Genomic DNA, 18,852 nt, shown 5'->3' on the forward strand with positions numbered 1-18,852 from the left:
TGGAGTAAGATCTATTTTTGGGGTTTATCAAAGTGTGAGTCCTCCTTCACAGTGGGCAGAGGCATAAGAACAGAGACTATGTGAGGAAATCTTTCCACTCAGGACACGTGTTCTGAAGATTTTAGGCAGATTATAACTGTAGGTAGTGACTCAGCCGTAGGAATGGGGTACTATGTTATCTACACTTTTGATGTTCAAACCCAGCTCTGGCCTACGAACCTGTGAAAAATGGGACGGATTTGCCATTGTTATGAACCTTCCTCCATCTGGTCTGTATCTAGCAGGAGTATCATTTCCCTGTGTGAAGAAATAGCTTCTGAGAAGATCCTGCGTGAACCGTGCAACAGTGCCCTCTGCTGTTCCTGAGGGAACCGTGCAGCCGTGGTCAAATCAGGAGAGACGTGCACGGCTCCAGAGCCAAGGCCGGCGGCTCTGTTGTCTGCAGTGATCCAGACACTGGGAGGCCAGGTGCTGCCCCAGCCAGCCAGTCTCAGCTGTAAGTATTCGGCAGGAGATGCAAGACAGCCCAGCCGACAGCAGCTTACCTCCCCTACACTTATTTCTAGGCAGGCTCAGACCCCACACTGCGTATGAATACTCCCTTCCCAGTTTTCACTGCAAACACAGAAGAGCTTCTATTAGTTTTGCTCCTTAGCAGAAACAATTTTTAAAATAGTTTTATTTTTTTTTTTTTTCGGTGGGGAAATTGGCCCTGAGCTAACATCTGTTGCCAATCTTCCTCTTTTTGCTTGAGGAAGATTGTCCCTGAGCTAACATCTGTGCCGGCCTTCCTCTATTTTGTATGTGGGATGCTGCCACAGCATGGCTTGATGAGCAGTGTGTAGGTCCGTGCCCGGGATCCCAACCAGTGAACCCCAGGTGTGAAGTGCAGCACGCAAGCTTAACCACTACGTCATTGGGCAGGCCCCTAAAACAGTGATTTTAACCTTTGAAACTTGCCTTTAGAAGACCACTTCTTCTCAGTATTATAAAATTGAAAACTTTAACCCACTTTAAAGGAGCTGTGATGAAATAAAGGCATCCAAAACAGCAGTTGTCCAAAGTTTACACAGGCAAGGGAACAACATATTTTTCTTTCTTCCTTTCTTTTTCCCTTCCCTCTCTTTCTTCCCTCCTCTTCCTTCTTCTTTTCAATAAAACTGTGTAAAATACTACAGCCTCTCCTTCTACAGTAATGATGTTACATGGTGGAAACCGTTTTCTGACTTTCTCTACCTTCTAGAACAGTTGTTTTTTGTTGGCTCTCTTTACCCTCTGAGCAGATGGCTGTGGTCTGACTTCTCACCCTCAGCTACTGTATTCCAGGTATGACCCCAAACAACACAGTCAACATTTACCTTTACTTTAAACAACAAAAAGGGAAATTCTGTGGACTTTAAGGTGGCATTAGGGATTTGTGTCCTCAACAATAGCTTTGAAGTGTTTTCTCAGCATTATTCCCCTTAGCGACAGCAGAGAAAATATCGTGATGAATAATGAAATACACATGAATGAAAATTTTTCTAAAAGTTTTCTTAACATAAATGACTCTGAAACCACAATGAGGGAAAGGATTTTTTCTTTCATGATTCCAGGTTTCAGATTCATGAGTATAGAGGGTACGGATTTCTTGTTCTATCCTGTGGTGGGATGCTGGTAAATAGGAGCCGGCCACACCTGATCTTTCTCTTCTGCCAAGAATGGAGTCCAGTCAATGCAGCATTGGCCACCCAGTGGAAAGAAACTGCCAGATTCTACTGAATCCCTGAATTGCGCTGCCATTCAGTGCAGGATTGAATGGTGCGTGCAAGGCAGATCTTTATCGACATGATGGAGGGTATTTTCATTTAGAGCTCCAGGTAAATAACTCAGAGTTATTTGTATTGTTAGACTATAGTGTCTGTGCCTTACTCTAATAATTGCCAGGAGAAAAGGGTTTAATTTTCTCTGAAGCCTGGAGTTAAGAAAGAATTTACCTCTTCTAGGCAATTTACTAGATTAAGAAAGTTGCTCATTTTTTTAGTACTTCCAGTTTGTTGCTTCTCTTTAAAATGTTCATCTAGGATAGAAGATGCTTTTAGCCTGTCAGTAAAGAATGGCTTTACTGACACATGGTCAGGTTATTTAGTGCTTGCCATGTCATCCTCTCTCTCAGACTGGCATAATCTATGGAACTGATGTCACCTCCTGTTGGGCGTAGGCATGGGGAATCACTCCCTTCTCTATTTTTCTGTTGAAGGACTCATCATGCACACATGTGATGTGTCTGTCTTTCTTTCTACCTTCCCAAGGACAGATGTGAAGTCTTCTTTATCTTTATATCCCCAACACTACACAGTACTAGGGGTTTAAGAAATGTCCTCTTCCTTTCCCTGCTGCTCTCAATCAGGAGCAATATGAACTCATCATTTTGAGCAATACTTATTTTGAAATGTAGACATGTAGAGATGTTAGCTAGATAGACCAGCTGATACCGTATTAGAAAACCCAAGTTTAACCATAGAAATGAAGTGCAGCTTGAATACTGCCTCTCTCTATTGAGCCAGAAGTTCCAGAAAAGTGGAAAGTGCCTGGAAGGGAAGGTGTGTACCTTGGAGCCTCCCTTTTAGGGGATCATTGGGCCCTTGTATTTCAACGGTTGAGTCTGGAGACCGACCTCCTGACCTCTAGTGGGATGAGTCTCCTGAGAGTAGGCCGACTTCCCAGATGGGAAGGCAAGAGGGAGCGTGGCAGACACTGGAATCAATCGTGATTCTTTAGGAACTTGACCCTGGAGCAGAGGGCTGGGTATGTGAACGGAAGGAGAGGTGCACCTTGAGTTCTGGCAATGGGACTCTAAGCAAGGGGTACCCTTGGCTGAATTTAACACTGAAGGATGGGACCCAGCTGCCTCAGCAAAATGCACCATGTTAACAGGATCCTGAACTGCTCATCAGTCCTGCATATCAGGACTGTGACCATACCTTCTGGTTTGCTGAAACAGTCCTATCTGATTTCTCCTGTCCTGGCATAATTATTAATAGTGTCCTTTTCTGTTATCAGATGTGTCTCAGTTTGGACAATAAATTATTTGATCAACCTGTATAGGACTGGTTTTCAACAGTGACATCGTGTGGCCTCAAGAAGCAATGACAGTGGACTAAGGAGTCTTAAAGTTAGTTCTCTGCTGGTGTGGAAGCTGGGAGGATCCCTCCCTGCTCTGACTTCAGAGCTGTCAAGGCTCCTGACAATTTAGGGGGGCTGGAAATCGTCAAGAGGGAGTTTGAGTATACCCTGTTAATAAGGCATGTGGATGCATCAGCAATTAATTGGAAAGTAAGAGATGTGACCATATGTAGGTTACCCTAAGTGTGTGAAGCAGTTTGTATCTGTCGTATGCTATTTGCTCTAGAATCCTTGCTTACTTTAGCCCTGGAGACCTAATTCTCACCTGGTACTTACATGGAGCTCTTTGTAGTAGTTTTCCAGTATTTCAATCTATGATCTTGAGAAGTTAAAATTTTTACTGGTAGGAAGACACATGAAATGAGCTACAGCTTTAAGAGTTTGTTTAATTGCCAAAGTTGGATGTTTATGTGTAAGGCTAAAACTGGTGATTAAGTGGACGTCTGCTTTTGCCTGCCCAGAATCCCTTTCCCATTCTTTGGGAACCGAGCCCCTTTTCCTGTGGGCAGCACATTCCGTATAGTTTAGGTGGGGCTGACTCCCTTATCTCTTTCTTGTTCCCATTCCTCCCCTATCCCTTACAAGAAGTTGGACGTATGATTCATGGATTCATGCTTGACCAATCAGAGTATGCCCATTCCTTTGGCCACATTGATTGTGGGACAGGGGTAGGCAACTGACTCCAGCTAATTCAGAATCTCTGAAATTTCCTGCTGGAGCTATTGGAAAAGACTTTTTCATTCTGCTAAGATCACTAATCTGGTAGTATGAGACAGGCTGTTGGCAGCATCTTGCCGCTAGAAGAGAATACCCATTCCAAGAAAGAAGGGAGAGAGATGAAATCCTGATGACATTGCTTTGAGGCTTCTGGATCCAGAAGGATGTCTAAAGCCCCAGATTTTTAGTTGTATGATGCAATACTTTTTTTTTTTCTGTAAATTTATAAATTAGCTTAAACTAAGGTCACTTGCAGTCAGAGTTCTAATATAAGCAGGGAGCAATCCTCTGCATTGCAGGGATCCAGTCTCTTAGAGTTTTAAGATTCACTAGAAGAATTGATCAACTCTAATTTTGCTTAGCATTCATGACATTATTCCAAAAATGGTCTAGTTTGTTTACTGTCTGGTACGATTTAGACTATCCGTATAGCCACAGAAATCTATTGACAGAGCTCTTTACTGGGCAAGGTCAATCTTGGAGGGACAGCATGGGGAGGGCCGGTAATCGAGGAGGCAAACCTTAAGGGGATAACTGAAGAAAACCTCTTCTCTCCACAAGTTCCACCGTCTCCTAGTCTACAGACTCCGACGCCACTTGCCTTCTTTTGCTCAAGAATATTTCTTGGGGATCAGTGGGGTAAAATGTCCTCTGTCTCAAGAGTGAGAGATGGAAAGAGAAAGCATCGTAGCTTCCACAGGATGCCCCTGTTCAGTATCTTGGGCAGTATGTTGACAAGGAGATCTGGATTTATAAAACTTATATGGAAAAACAAGTAGCCCAGCAGTCTGATGAAAAATAGGATGGTGAAAAAGAGATATCGAAAAATCCTGAAAAGAGAAAGCCAAGAAACCGTTAACCAGAGGTTAGAAAATCGGGAACAAGATAATAAGTCATACCTAAAAGCATGGCTGGCTCCTTCTTGATGTTCAAATGTCTCCCACGAATTGTTGTCTCTATTCCCAACAACCTCTTATAAAGGCAGCGCCTTCCTACATGCTGGTCTGCCAGCTACTTTCTCTCCCATCACTGTGTTTTATTTTCTTTTAGGATTTATCACTATCTGAAGTTATCTTTTTTGTTTATTTTTATTTTGGAAAATTGTTTTCCAAAGTAGTTGCACCAATTTATACCCCTCCAGCAGGGTATGTGTTTCTGTGGATCCATATCCTCTCCAGCACTTGATATCATAAGATTTTTAATATTTCGCCAATCAAATGGGTGTAAAGTGATATCTCACTATGGTCTTAATTGACATTTCCCTCATGAACAATGATAGGTTTTTTGGTCTTATGTGTTTCCTCTTGCCATTTATCTACTAGGTGGCTTGGGCTTTTCTTATTGATTTGTAGGAGTTCTTTATATGTTCTTGATATGAATCCTTTTCCATATTGTGTATTTTGAATATCTTCCCTCTACTTTATAACTTTCACTCGCTCTAAGGTACTAAAGAACAAAAGCTATTAAATTTAATAAAGCCTAGTTTATCTACATTTTCTTTCATTAGAATCAATGAGTTTTGCATCTTGTTTAAAAAATCATTCTGTACCTCAAGATCTAAAAGATAATCTTATCTTCTCTCAAGAGTTTATGCTGGTTTAAAAATACATCCACCAATTCTTTGATACTCCTCCCCTCAAGAGATTGCCCTCCGTTGGAGTGTGGACCGGACTTAATGACTTGCTTCTAAAGAATCGAATGTCATGGAGATGACAGTGTGTGCCTCCCAGATACATACTAAAGGCATTGTAGCTTCATCCTTACTTTCATAAGGAAGCCAGTTGTCACGTGGCAAGGACACACAAGCAGCCTTGTGGAGAGTCCATGTGATGCGGACCTGAGATCTCCAGCCAGCAACCAGCAAAACTTGCCAGAAGTCTGAGTAAACTACTTTGCAAATAAATCCTCTGTGCTCAGATAAGCCTTCCAATGACTATAACTCTGAGCAGCATCTTCACTGTAGCCTCATAACAGACCCTGAGCTGGGACCTCCTGGCTAAGTGGCTCACAGATTCCTGACCCACAGAAACTGCGAGATTATAGGTGTTTGTTGTTTGAAGCCACTGAGTTTGGGGTAATTTGTTATGCAGCAGTAGCTAACTAATGCTGAGTTTTAAAGATTTTTTTAAAAGACATTTAATTCCTTAACATATCTGTGCTGGCTTTTCGTATATGCTGTATAGCAGTGATCCAATGTCATGTTTTTTCTCATCTGGAAAACCATTTTTCCCCACCATATTTATTGGACAATTCTTCCTTTCCTTTCCACACATAATCGCTGTGATTTGTCAAAGTTCTGTATTTGCACTGTTTGTGAGCTCTTTGTTCTATTCCACTGCTCAATTTTCCTCTTCCTGTGGCAATACCACACTGTCATAATTACTGTGGTGTCACAGTAAATCTTCATATCTGGAAAGGCATGTCCCTCCCTCCTAGCCTTTCTTGAAAATTATCTTTACTCTTCCATATATGGTATATTTTAGTATCATTTTATTCAATTCCATGAAAAATCTTTTGGGGAGTTTGATTGGAATCGAATTGACTTTATTAATCCTCTGGAGGCCATTGATATATTTATGATATTAAGGCTCTCTACCCATAATTATGATATTTCTCTTCTTTCATTCATGTTACTTTTAATGTTTCCTAATAAATTTCTATAAATTTCCCTCTGTGGTCTGATTTCTTCTTTAACTGATGAATTATTTTGCCCTTGGGGTTTTAATATGATTTGCGTGTGCACACCTGCACTGCATCCTTTTCGATATTACTCTTATCCAGCTGTGCTGGGCTCTCCTGCCCCAGGACAAATTCACTACCCACCTCCACTCACCAGTCAAAAGTAGCCCCTTCCCCACGACTTTTCTTAAATTTTCCTCTAGAGTTACTCTCAGTGACAGGAGCCAGGATCCATTCTAGTACAGCATCTTGGTCAGACCTACAATCAGGAAGCCCTTTACAGACTTCTTTCTACAATTCTCCCTGAAGCTGGATAAAATATTCATGAGAAGATTCTGGAATGATATTCCCAGGGAAAATCCTAGGGATAGCCTAGCTTTCTTATCTCTTGAGTCAGTGCCTAATATGCCAGTGCCCCCCAGGATATTGGAACAGAACAAGAGGAAAGACATCTGTAGTTTGAGGGGACGAGCTAGACGTGCAGGATGTCGTCAGGTTCTCTTCAGGATACCAACGCTCCCTGAGGCAGACGTTCTTATCCTGGGGGTCCACATGGGCAATTCCATGCGGGGCACTGGTGTTAAAGTATAGGTGCCAAGGCAGCGTAGGAGTTCAAGGGAAATTTCTGCCACTTGTTCTGGGAACATTGTATTTAGGGATGTCGAAATATGTAACATTTCACTCATCTGATAGGAAGGGTATCCCCCTTAAGCAAATTTTCCAGACAACTGGAACTGACCTTTAAGCACCAATAATTTTATGTTAACCATTTTGATGGAATTTTTGCTAAATCATATTTCATACCACTTTGAATATATGTTTCTCTATGTCTTCTTACACAGATTATATTGAACATTATTTGACCTTTTCTTGAAAATGCACGGACTTCTTGAATACCAATTTTACTTTGCTATCACAGTGATTCCCTCAGGACTAAGATCCACTCAGTTGTTTGAATCTTGAATTCTTATTCAGTTTAGCAAGTATTTTTGAGCAATTATTATGTGCCGGATACTGTTAGGTGCTGTCTCTTTTTCACAATCATTTTCTCTCTCTTTTATCTGCTGTTAGGCAGTGGTATACTTGCATTTAGAAGTTCTTTTTGTATTTAAATTTCTTCTTTCACATCAAAGGAGTAATGTGCTGACATTGTAACAAGATCTGAGGTAGACACATCTCACACAATAGCGTGAAAACCTAATCTGGAATGCTTATGAACCAGGAAGGATCTCCCCATTTCTAATGTACTGATGCTACTGGGAAACCAGATACCTCAAGCTAATTCAAATTGTTAAAGGGAAAGGGAGTAAGTATGAGATTTGCCACATCTCTTTTACCATAAGATTCCTATTTCTGATTACTACTAGGCAATCGGCTTCTAATACTGGAAAGCTGAGATTTCTAATTGCCTTTGGACAAGGAACTCATAACATTAGAACTGAGAAAGGTAGTCATTGATGACACTAGTTTGTTGACTGGACTCTGTGTGTGTGTGTGTGTGTTTACAAGGTTCTCCTTATCGAGACTTTGCTGTCTTCCAGGATGGCTAAGGAGAATTCCCAGTTTTCCAGAAACTTTACTCAAAGATATTTACTTACCTTCTACAGAACCGTGTTCCCTTCTTATGGAGAGAAGTATCCTGGGAGAAGAAGAAAGGCCATTGATAAACAAGTAATTTCTGGAAGCTACCATCACTGTCAAATAATACTCAGTGAGCCATTAGTTAAATCTTATATTTAGATAATATTTTATAATTTTTTTCATATGCATAAGCAGATGAAATCTTCAAATCTAATTTTTTGTTACCTATTTATATACTGTTAGGAATAAATGAAGGCAAAGAAAGGTAAAGTATGTTGCCCAAGGTCATACAGCTAGTAAGTGGCAGGGCCAGGCCTGGAACATGGGTCTTCTGAATCCACGTTCTGGGCTCTCTGAATAACACCCTTAACTTCTACTTAGCCAGTGATCCTTAGAGGAGTTTACAGGCTATGAAAGCCACACAAACATATTCTAAGAGATAATTTTAAAAACTATAAAAATGTTAAGATGAGTATATCCTGGATTTCTGTAGCATCTCTTTTCCAAAGTATTTTCTCAGTTTTTTCATTTTCCTTTTAACTTCCTTGTGAAATAGAAAGGAAGAGGAATTATGACTATATTTTAAAATTGTGGAAATGAGGTTTGCAGAATTGGAATTAGACAGAAACTTTCTGGGTTACAAATTTTGTTCTATAGCTTGAATAAGATTAAGTGGCATGCTACCTGGTCAGTTGCTCAGGGAGCCTCTACAAAAATTACTCAAGCATCTTATGTCATTGAACCACCACAGAACTCTGATAATCTTGATGAAGACAACTCTGTTGTTTCTCTGATAGGTGGTTAGAAGGAATGCTTTGATAAACAACTGGGAATAGGTGGTGTACATATCAGGAGCATGCCAAGCTTGGTTCTAGAGAGGTGGCGTCCAGTTAATTTCAGGAGTTCTGTTTGCTGAGTCAAATATGCAAGCTTGGGACCAGAATAACTTGTTCAGGACAATGAGAACCATAGTAACTGTGGACATGGTCTAACATATATCCAAACATCCAAATGACCTGAAGGACAATGGTCGATTGTTGATATTTGCTTTTAAGGAAGAGATGACATCTCTTTTCTGATATTCTGAAGACCGTAAGTCTCAATGACGTAAACTTTCTAGTGAATATCAGCCTTGGCTCTAAAGCTAATATAAATTACAAAATTAAAATCCAACAAAAGTTTCTCCTTAGCCTTATGTACTTGCTGCCACAAGACACCAAGTAGTCCAAGAGGCCTGGCGCTCTGCATCCAATTCTATTTCCTTTGCCTATGTGCTGGTGCTGTCAGGATGTTAACTACGAACAGACACTGAAGCTGTATCATCAAGAAGCAATGACTTATGTTTTAACGCACAGGACCAACTCTGATGGTGATAGATACCCTGGTGCTCTGTGTTGTGAAAGATTTGGGACCATGTTGGGATCATCAGGAAAGAAATATGTCGTTGTGGGAATTGGGGGAAGGGTGTATGCATCGTGTGTTGGCCTCCTCTCCATAGAGTAGATCCTCAGTTAATGTTCCTTTTTGCTTCCATTCTGAACTCTCTTAGATCTTAGGCTGTGTTTTTGAGAACATGTCATTTGCATGGCTGTAAGGGAGGGAAGACAATTGTTCCTTAGCACCCTCTTTGTTTGTTTAGGGTTATAATGCTTTGGAATTACATCTGGTACTATGCTTGGAAAATGCACATGGGAAGACTGGTAAATATTTGGTGTTTTGGAAACTCCTTTGAAAGGCAATGACACTGAGAGAAGCTGAAGATGGAGTGGAACGCTTACCTTATTATTTTGGCTGTTATGCTTTTTTCTTGCAGACATGCTCAAGACTTTTGATCTAAGGGGAAGGGAACCAAGATAGGGAATGAATAAGGTACACTCAAATATTCATACTACATGATGGTTATTTAAAAATAGTTTTATATGGGGCTGGTCTAGTGGTGTAGTGGTTAAGTTCACACACTCTGCTTTGGTGGCTCGGGGTTCACCGGTTCAGATCCTGGGTGCAGACCTACACACCACTTATCAAGCCACGCTGTGGTGGCATCCCACATAGAAGAGCTAGAAGGACTTACAACTATGTACTGGGGCTTTGGGGAGAAGAAAAAAAAGAGAGAGGAAGATTCGCAACAGAGGTTAGCTCAGGGCCAATCTTCCTCATGAAAAATAAAACAAAGTTTTATATTCTAAAGATATTCTGTCTGCTATTTTAGCTAGTGGCTACATGTGACTATTTACATTTAGGTTAATTAAAATTAAAAAAATCAGTTCCTCATTAGCCATATTTTAAGTACTCAGTAGGTGGCTAGTAGTGGCTACCTATTGGACAGCACAGAAAGTTCTATTGGGCAGCCCTGTTCTAGAATCTTAGCTTAGCAGTCAAGCCATACTTAATGTTCAGGAAGGATCTAGGGAGACCTGAAGGTGTCCTTTAAGGGTGAGAACATCCGAGTCCTGGTCCTTAGCCCCCAGTGTGGACCTGACCTATTTTAGAGGATATATGCAGTTTGGGTCTCTTTCTCTTGATCCCAAGATTCCAAAATACTTAATAAATAGAAATACTTCTTGACTGAATTAAGTTTTAACTTCTAAAGAGGGTCAAAAAATGGAAGCGAGGTTTTTGGTTTTGGTTTCTCACTATTTAGGTTCTTCTGACAAACTCAAGAAGTACTTTTCGGGGGGGCTTTGCTCTTATTTCTTATTTCTAATTAGCAATGTTCATAGTTTAATATAGTATACAGTTTGAGTTTTACAACGTGGTAGCCTTAGTGTGTGTCTAGAGATTAGTTTCATCCCTATTCTATATGGTTGAGATTCTGGATATTGGGGGAAGTGAGGAAGGTATCAGTTTCAAGGCCTTTTCTGTGAAATATAAGGAATGCCCTTCTTATCAAGGTGCCTGATCCTTTTTTAAGGCTCACGTTCCTGCCCTTAATATAAATCCAAATTTATAAAATTTGGCGATAAAATATGGTGATATATTTAATATATAATATATCAAATGGTGATAAAATTATGAAGGGAGATGCATTTCTGAGTCTTTTAAGACGGGTTTGGGAAGGACCTGTGTTTTAAAGTTGGTGTGGGTTAGTAGGGGCAGCCAGATCATGAACAGAGGGAAAGGTACGTGGTGTTGGGCTCACTCAATTCCACATAGGAATTGGTCGGAGAAAGGTTTGCTCTGGCCCAGGCTGAGATGGAGTTACCACCCAAACCAGGAGGTTCCTGTGTTTGCCAAAGCTCACACTTCTCTCTCAAGGAACCGGGTCTCCAGTTCTTCCTCTATTTTCCTCAGAGTTTCCTGGTACTTCTTCAAAGAGAAAGAAAAATCCGCAGTTACTAATTAGAAGCTTTACGGTTTTTCTAATCATAATAAGCACATATCATCACACTGTGACATGAATGTTTGCTACTCCCACTGCCCCTCTATGTCGTTTCTTGGACCCCCACCCACCACCACTCCTCATCTCTCACTACGCTTCACCACTGGGCACGTCCCTGGGCAGGTGGGATTATCAATAGGAAAAGTGCTCATTATTCATTTGGAAACTCAGAGGTTAGGAGACCAGGGAAGTAATAGAATAATGTTGATGGTGGAGTGTCAAGGACCTTAAAGTCCCTTTATGGCGCCACCTTGAAGAGTTAAAGTTGTTCCAGACAGTATTCTTTGAAAAGCCTGCTTTCATTTCACCCTGTACCTTAACAAGCCCTTTCCTACCTCTTCACTGAGAACGCTACCTTTATGCAGAGGGCCTGATCCTCACAGAGCTGGGCCACCAATGCGTAGTCTTCCAGGACCTGGGAAGCCAAAATTCAGTCTTAAATTTCTCTCAGTACATTGCTGGAAGAACAAGAGTATACTCATTTCCTCCTAGGTCCTGGACTGTAAATATGGTTTTCTAATTGTTCTAAGTAAGTTTAGTACATATGAACTCATTTGCTTTTTTGAGGATAAACAAGCTATATTTTACAGTCCCAATGGGAATTGTTTGGGGATAGTGGGGAGAAGAATAGATACTGATTTGTGAAAGATATAGATTATGGAATGGATCCTGTAAAACTGTTAGAGCAGGTAATGTAGAGGAGTGTATTCGTCTTTGTTTTCTTCATGCCCTCCTTGGCCCCGTAGTGGTCTGGATCCCGAACCTTATTATAACCCAGTCACTTGAGGAATGTATCAGATGGTCTGACGGAGGATCAAGTTTCCTTTCCCTTGGGAGAAGTAACATTGAAGTTCCTCCTCTCATTACCTTGGCCAGCTCCTTCTCTTGGTCTGCATAGGAAGCTTCCAGCTGTTGTAACTTAACCTATAGAAAGGGGAGGAGAACCATAGCTCAGCAAGGTGAAAACGGAATCCCATTCTGAAATCTGTCTCAAAGGCTTTCTCACAGGTGACTGACTTGCATCAGGCACCAGTTCAGATGTCTTTTGATGGAAGGGAGTCAAACCATCCAGTGTCCTTTGCAGCTGCCTGGTGAACCTGCTTTTCTACCCTCTGGACCCCTTAGCATTCATCAGTGCTCCCTTCATCCATAAACTTCAATTCTTAGCTTCTTTCTTTCCTAGCTATTTCTCTTAGAAAAAGTGTTAATCTTGAAAATCTTCTCTTTTCCTTTTCTTTTTATATATTCATGACTCACTCTTTCTCCCTCCCTGTATTTCATCTTCCGTCTTTTCCTTTAAATATTTGATGAAAGCCTATATTCTATTGGTCACTATGCTGGAGTGATGGGGAGAGGGTGGGGGGAATACTGAGTATACAATGGTGAACAGGATTGATAGGCTGTCTGTCTGCCTCATGGAGCTGACATGGGATGTAACAATCAACCTGATAATAAGTGCCACGAAGGAAATAAAAACAGTAATGTGATGAGAGTGAGTGATGTTGTGAGAGCTGTTACAGGTGGTTGGCGAAGACCTCTCTGATGAGATGACACTTGAGCTGAAATCTACATGATAAAAATTAATCAAATGGAGATCTGGAAGAAATATGTTCCATGTAGAGGTTACAGTGAGGGCCAAGACTGTGAAGTCGCCCAAATTTGGTCTGCATGAAGCCGTTATGTGGCTGGAGCATATGGGCAGTCTGGTAAAAAGGAGGTGAGGTGGGGAAAGGTAGACATGGACGAGATTATGTAGGGTCTTATAGCTTCTAGAAGGAGTTGGCTCTTTATTCCAATTGTAGTGAGAAGCCAGGAGAGAGCTTGAAGTAGAAAAGACACAGTCTGTTTTGTGTTTTTAAAGAAGGATCTTTTCCATGTGTGGAAAGTAGATTTTTCAGGAAAGAGTAGAAACAGGGAGACTAGTCAGGAGGCTCCCTCTGCGTCCAGGTGGGGGTTATGGTGGCTTGCAAACGTGGGTAGGAAAAGCAGCAGTAGACGGAGCAGAATAGAGGCCTTTTGGGATATGATCTGTGGGTATCTTTCTTTCCTTCCTTTTCAGCTCTGTTTTTCCCACTTTCGTCTAGGTACCATTACTTCTTATCTGGACTCTTGCAACTGTTCCTTTCCCCTCCAGTCAATTACCTTTAAGGCCAGACAGCCAAATGTGCTAAGGGCTATATTTTTAAGACAGTGGTCTGAGTTACAAGGAGTTGAAGCAGGTATCTCATTAAACTACTGAACTGATCACCAGTATGTAAGAGGAACAGGAGCAAAAGAGATGCTGTATATTTCATAGAGTTAGGAATATCACCTGAGAATTCTACAAAACAGGTGGGCAAGAGTTAATAAGACTCTAGAACTCTTTAGGGCTGAACTGATTGCTGCCAGGAACATAATGGCCATTGTTCTGACAATGCCTGGAACTCTCTATCCATACTTTATCAGCTCAGCTCTGCTGACTTAGCCAGCACAGCCAGACTTAAAGTGTCACCACTGGATTCTGGCAGGCTCGCTGTCAGGAGAACTTGTTGGCCTCAGGAGAAGGAAGACCCTGAATCTGCTGAGTGCTGCAGCTATGTGACGAGGACAGAAGAGGAGCTCCGCAATCCTTTCTAGCCTCAGCTCCAGTTTTTTCGCAATGTACATGCAGCCTCCAGATTTATTTCTGTCCAGATAAGTTTCTGGAATGAGCATGGCCAAGCAAGCTTGCTTGGTGGCTTTGGACTTCCTGTTTTTTTGTGGCCATCAACACTGATTTGGCCAACAGAAGATAGGGGAGTAATTCTCTATCCTTTCCTTTTCTGTTTCTATTTTCAGTGTGTCCATAGCTTCAGAGGCTTGATACACACAGTATGGGCTTAAGGGTGTGCTGAAGAAGCTAAAGAGAACTTAGGTAAGGCAAGGACAAAGATGCAATTCTACAGAAAGTATCAAGTAAAAATTGTATCTGCTGTATGAATAAAACAAGTCTCTAGTTCTTCTGGAGTGTTTGATCAGATGGGTGTGGTTGTGCCCGAGTTCTTAACTCCGGAAAACAAATTAGAGAAACGCTAAGCACTGCACGATGTGCTTAGCAGGGGGATGTCACTGAATACCTGAGTGGCCATTCCTTTTCTGGGTTGGAATCAACGACAGGGTGTGTAAATTCCCTAGCCACAGTGGATTTACAATCCTGGCTCTGCCGCTATGAATTCATACATATGCCTAAGCCAGATTTTTAAAGAATCGCTTTAAAATGATGTGACTTTTCAAGAGTTTTACACTCCAAACAAAGGAAAGAGTATTTTACATGTACGATTTCATTCAATTTTCACACTGAGGCTGGAGAAGCTGATGAAACTGCCCCACTTCGTGTACCACGGTAAGCGCTGGGGCTGAGGGTTAAACCGGGAACTTCCGCTGCCCCCAATGTCGTGTACGCATTTGTGCGTTTGTATTCTGCTCTTCCTGATGGAAGCAAGAACAAAACACATGACTTCAGCGTGAAATGCCCTACTAAGGGCAGAGGAGAATTCAGTACTCAGCGGCCCAGGCTTAAGCCTAACGTGGGCTAAAACTGCATAGAATTTATCTCAACTTTGACTTCAAGTGGAAACAGTCCTGGTCACATAGCCCAGACCCACTCAAAACTGCTTTTTCATTTACCTTTAACTCTTCTGGGGTTCCGTTTAGATTGTCTTGTTCACACTTGATTGTCTTAGGTAATTTGCTTGTAAGCTACGGTTTCAGATAAAAGAAAATACACTTCAAATGAAAAATACATCAAGTACAAAATATAGAAGACAACAACATTCTCTGGCGTGCAGGCCAGTAACTTGGCCTTGATAAAAGCTGCCAGCAGATGGTCCCTTGGTGGGTACTTGGTGCCCTTGGAAATATCTTTATTCTACCTTCTTCTTCTCACTTGTCTTGGCCACCAAAGCTAGAGTCCACTCAAGGCAGGAGCATGTCTGTGAACCCTTAATCCATGCTGGGTCACACAGGGCTGCAGGCATGGGTTAGAGAGTAGGGTAATCATGGGACGCCCACTGTATTCTGAGCAGGAGTTGAAGTAGAGGGAATGATGGGACAAGGAAAAGGAAATTCTTGAGAATTAAGTAGTTTTAAAAGTCTCGGCTGAAAGTAAAATTAAATTCTCATCCAAAGGTCCCAGTCAGTCACTTCAAGAGAGTATCTGTTGGAATCCATTTTCTTATGTTAGAATGGAGAACCCACAGGATCACCGAATACCTCATTGGCTCCTCTCCCCTGAGCTTGCAGAGGAACTCCAAGCATTGAGGTGTGAGGCTCAGACTCAAGAGAGTGGAGCAGTACCGCCATGCCCAGCACAGGCTACTCTGACAGGGGGGGGTCCCTCTCGATCATTTTCCCTCCCTTGCCTCTTTGATGACTGGGTCTGCCGTGGGGATGCTGGACAACACAAGAACCCCAACCCACCTTTCTTTGAAGTTCTGTTATACTGTGGACCAGAGTCTCGTTCTTCCTTTCCTGTTGAGAGAAAGCAGCAGAGTATTAAGTGTGCATGTGCACAACCCCATCATCTTTATCCAGTTGATTGTTCTCCATTTCACTCTGGTGATATTTTCCTGCAGTAACTCTGACTGCATAATGTCAGGTGTAGGACCTGTGGTTTGATCTAAATATATACCCACCAGTTTACCACGGATAGAGACGCCCACTCGCAGGGCTTCCCAATATTAAATATTACCAAGGAAGCCTTGCCCTCCACACATGCCCTGCCACGTGGGGACACATTCTGCCATGACTTCTAAGTTGACTAGTCTTTGTATGTAAAAAGAGGAGCTGATCTGACCGCTGATGCGAGACAGGATGAGGAATAAAACCTCTCAACGGCTCTTCCCAGCTTCTTGCTTACAAGTCTGCCCGTTTCTTCTTCCAGCTCCTGCAAGGCTTTTTCCCTTTCCATCGGGGTGCAGATCTCCTCCCACTCCTCGTCTTCCGCTGAGTCTTTGGTCTCAGTGATCTCACTTTCCAGCCTGGGGGACAGAAGCACACACTTTGAGGAATTGGCGGTTTCAGAACTGATACAACCCGTATGTCAGTTTTAAGGGTACTTCAATGAGAATAAACATGAGTCTCAAGTTGGAACCCCTTCTTTCCTGGATCCTTAGAATCAGAATCACTTTAAAGGCAGCAAAAGGAAGAGTGCCCTGATTCCCAAGTCAAACCCCCCAGTGTGTTTATAACTCGGGTAAACATCACCCAGTCTTTTAGGAATCTCTTTGAAACATGCTCTATTTCAAGGTGTGAGCCACAGAGAAATGCCAAAGAATGAAGAAGAAACTTTTGCTGTACAAGATATAGGTCTCGAGAGCAAGCAGGAAAGTTCCGTTTGGTGTCTTCTCCTCCACTCTATGCTTTGGATTGTGAACTTCCCTCAGGAAACCCCAACACTCACCTCTGAATCTCCTCTTCCTTCTCGTGGATTTTGAGAAGAAGTTCTTGATTTGCTTCGTCTATTCTCTGCATATCCCTTTCAAGGTCCATGTTCAAACTATTAATGTTCCTCTTTGACTGGGCCAGTCTTAAGATTTCCACTTTCTCTGACCTATAGACTCAGCCCCCCAAATGAACAAAAGTCAGTTACCTTAAGGTCGATAATCTTTGGGCCAAAGGGGATATCTAGAAGATGTGTAATTCATTAACCTGGCTGTTTCTGAGAGCATAGCTTTCCATTCTCATTCTTAGGAAATTATATTTCTTAATCATGCTCTCCACTTTTTTTCAATAATTCTCAACTCAGTCAGTGAGGGGAAGTCTTTCCCAGGCTTTTCTTGGCCAAGGTGCTCAACATAATAGGGCACCTCTGCTCTGGCTCCAGGAGAAGCTTTGCATCTTTAAGTAACCTCTTGCATTGGAGAGAATGTTTTCTCAGACAAATTGTTCAGAAAATCTGCCCATGCAATGCACTTTTATTAAGTACTTTTATCCAGGCAGCTGGCACATCGCTTACGGTTGGGCCCGGCTTCATGCAGAGCCACGGACGTTTCCACCAGCAGGCAGGGCTCCAGTCTTTCCCTCCCTCCACCATCTCAAAACTTCTCCTCCACTGCCTGCTGCAAAGCTTGAGAATCTACCGTGGGACTCACTCAACTGAGCACAGACAGATAGATCCAGGCATTCACTTTCAAGAATGCAAGCTTGTTTTTTGAAGTAAATTTGAACGAAATAATGGTAATGCTAGAGCAATCTAGAAAAGACATGTGGGAAGCTCTCAACAAACTTTTCTTTTTCTTGTGTGTCAATTAATTAGTTGGTTTGTCTTCAAAATGATTAACTGGGAATAAGGTAGTGAGGCAGAGGGACTTTCGTTTTGAGTAGGAATGAAGGGTAAGAGTCCTGCCTTGGAAGGGCTGGCTTGGATGGGGGCTTTACAATAGCTGTAACTTCAGGAGGGCACGGAGTGCGAGGTGTGGAGCGCAGCGGCGGATGGACAGACGGGGTAGAAGAAGAGAGGCAGACTAGAAGACGAGGGAAGCCATCAATGGCAGCCTCCCTTCATACCTTGGTCTTGGCTGTGGCTTTGCATAAACATGATTACTTACTCAGAATCTGGCTGGTCTTTGTGTTCTTCCATTGTAGATTCCCTAAAATACGAACAGCGACGTATCTAATGAATTGGGGACATGGGTGCATTTATGAAACAGAGTAACTAGCCAAGAGTCCCAGAAGATGGGAACGAAATTAAATGAACTGATTTCCTCCCTCCAACCCCCACATTTCGGCCATGACAAAACCCAGCCTTCTGATTTTTCTGCCCACGATCTGACTATGCCTCAGTGAGGATACAGTCAGGACATAGGGATGATTCTGAAAGTTCAATAGATGTCCTGCTAGCAGATCTATTCAGAGATGGCTCACCAACACAAAACCCTTTGGAAATTTATACATGACCGTAAGAATCAATAGGGGTTATCAATTGTTCCTACGTCCTCTTTTGCTCTAGGCCCAGCTGCTTTCCTTAAGGCCCCAGGGACATGGATGTAGCGTATAACGGCTCTGACAAGCATCTTTTTGCTTTATAGTCTGGCCTCTGCAAGAATCTCCAGATATTAAGATCTTTAGAATTAAATAGGGCTCAGAAAAGCCAAGCAACAGTAAGTAATTTGGATCATTCTGCCCCTTAGTTTCCTCTTTTTCTCCATTTCTTTGATAAACTCTACTTCCCTTCTGATGCGTATGGTCTTCCTGATTCTGCCCTAGTCAGTTAGCTTCTGAAGAATCTAATCTTTCCCCACTGGAACCATCCAGTAGAATCTCAGAACCTTCCGAGGAGTCATAATTCTGCTATTGACATAGGATGGGTGGAG

The 18,852-nt window shown here is 42.1% G+C and overlaps 1 protein-coding gene and 1 non-coding gene across 4 annotated transcripts; both read right to left on the bottom strand.

Annotated features, from left to right (window-relative positions):
- Window positions 1-4,265: 4,265 nt before the first annotated feature.
- On the bottom strand, window positions 4,266-18,823 carry TMCO5A (transmembrane and coiled-coil domains 5A). 3 transcript variants are annotated; one of them, XM_070625711.1, is made up of 12 exons: window positions 18,706-18,823; window positions 18,088-18,125; window positions 16,941-17,090; window positions 16,398-16,518; window positions 15,959-16,009; window positions 15,167-15,238; window positions 12,389-12,445; window positions 11,877-11,936; window positions 11,384-11,448; window positions 9,921-9,975; window positions 8,160-8,200; window positions 4,266-4,712 (listed from the first exon to the last, which is right to left on the bottom strand). In XM_070625711.1, exons 2-12 carry the CDS (start codon window positions 18,117-18,119, stop codon window positions 4,514-4,516), a joined length of 903 nt encoding a protein of 300 aa, XP_070481812.1. In that variant the 5' UTR covers window positions 18,120-18,125; window positions 18,706-18,823; the 3' UTR covers window positions 4,266-4,513. The 3 variants fall into 3 exon arrangements, with proteins under 3 accessions (XP_070481812.1, XP_070481823.1, XP_008532452.2); XM_070625722.1 differs by having other exon boundaries at window positions 16,941-17,097; window positions 18,706-18,797; XM_008534230.2 differs by lacking the exon at window positions 18,706-18,823 and having other exon boundaries at window positions 18,047-18,131.
- LOC139078531 (small nucleolar RNA U13) lies at window positions 7,687-7,790 on the bottom strand. The gene has a single exon (XR_011531535.1). It is a non-coding gene; the product is annotated as a small nucleolar RNA U13 (small nucleolar RNA).
- Window positions 18,824-18,852: the final 29 nt, after the last annotated feature.

The sequence above is a fragment of the Equus przewalskii genome, chromosome 1 (genome assembly GCF_037783145.1).
Source record: "Equus przewalskii isolate Varuska chromosome 1, EquPr2, whole genome shotgun sequence".
Lineage (NCBI taxonomy): Eukaryota > Metazoa > Chordata > Mammalia > Perissodactyla > Equidae > Equus > Equus przewalskii.

Excerpts from the sequence above, each read along its gene's own strand:
- TMCO5A (XM_070625711.1), bottom strand. The coding sequence starts at position 18,119 with ATGGAAGAACACAAAGACCAGCCAGATTCTGA. Across the intron at positions 16,010-16,397 it reads AAGAAGAAACGGGCAGACTT|GAAAGGAAGAACGAGACTCT; the intron begins GTAAGCAAGAAG and ends TTCTCTCAACAG. Across the intron at positions 15,239-15,958 it reads TAACAGAACTTCAAAGAAAG|CTTACAAGCAAATTACCTAA; the intron begins GTGGGTTGGGGT and ends CTGAAACCGTAG.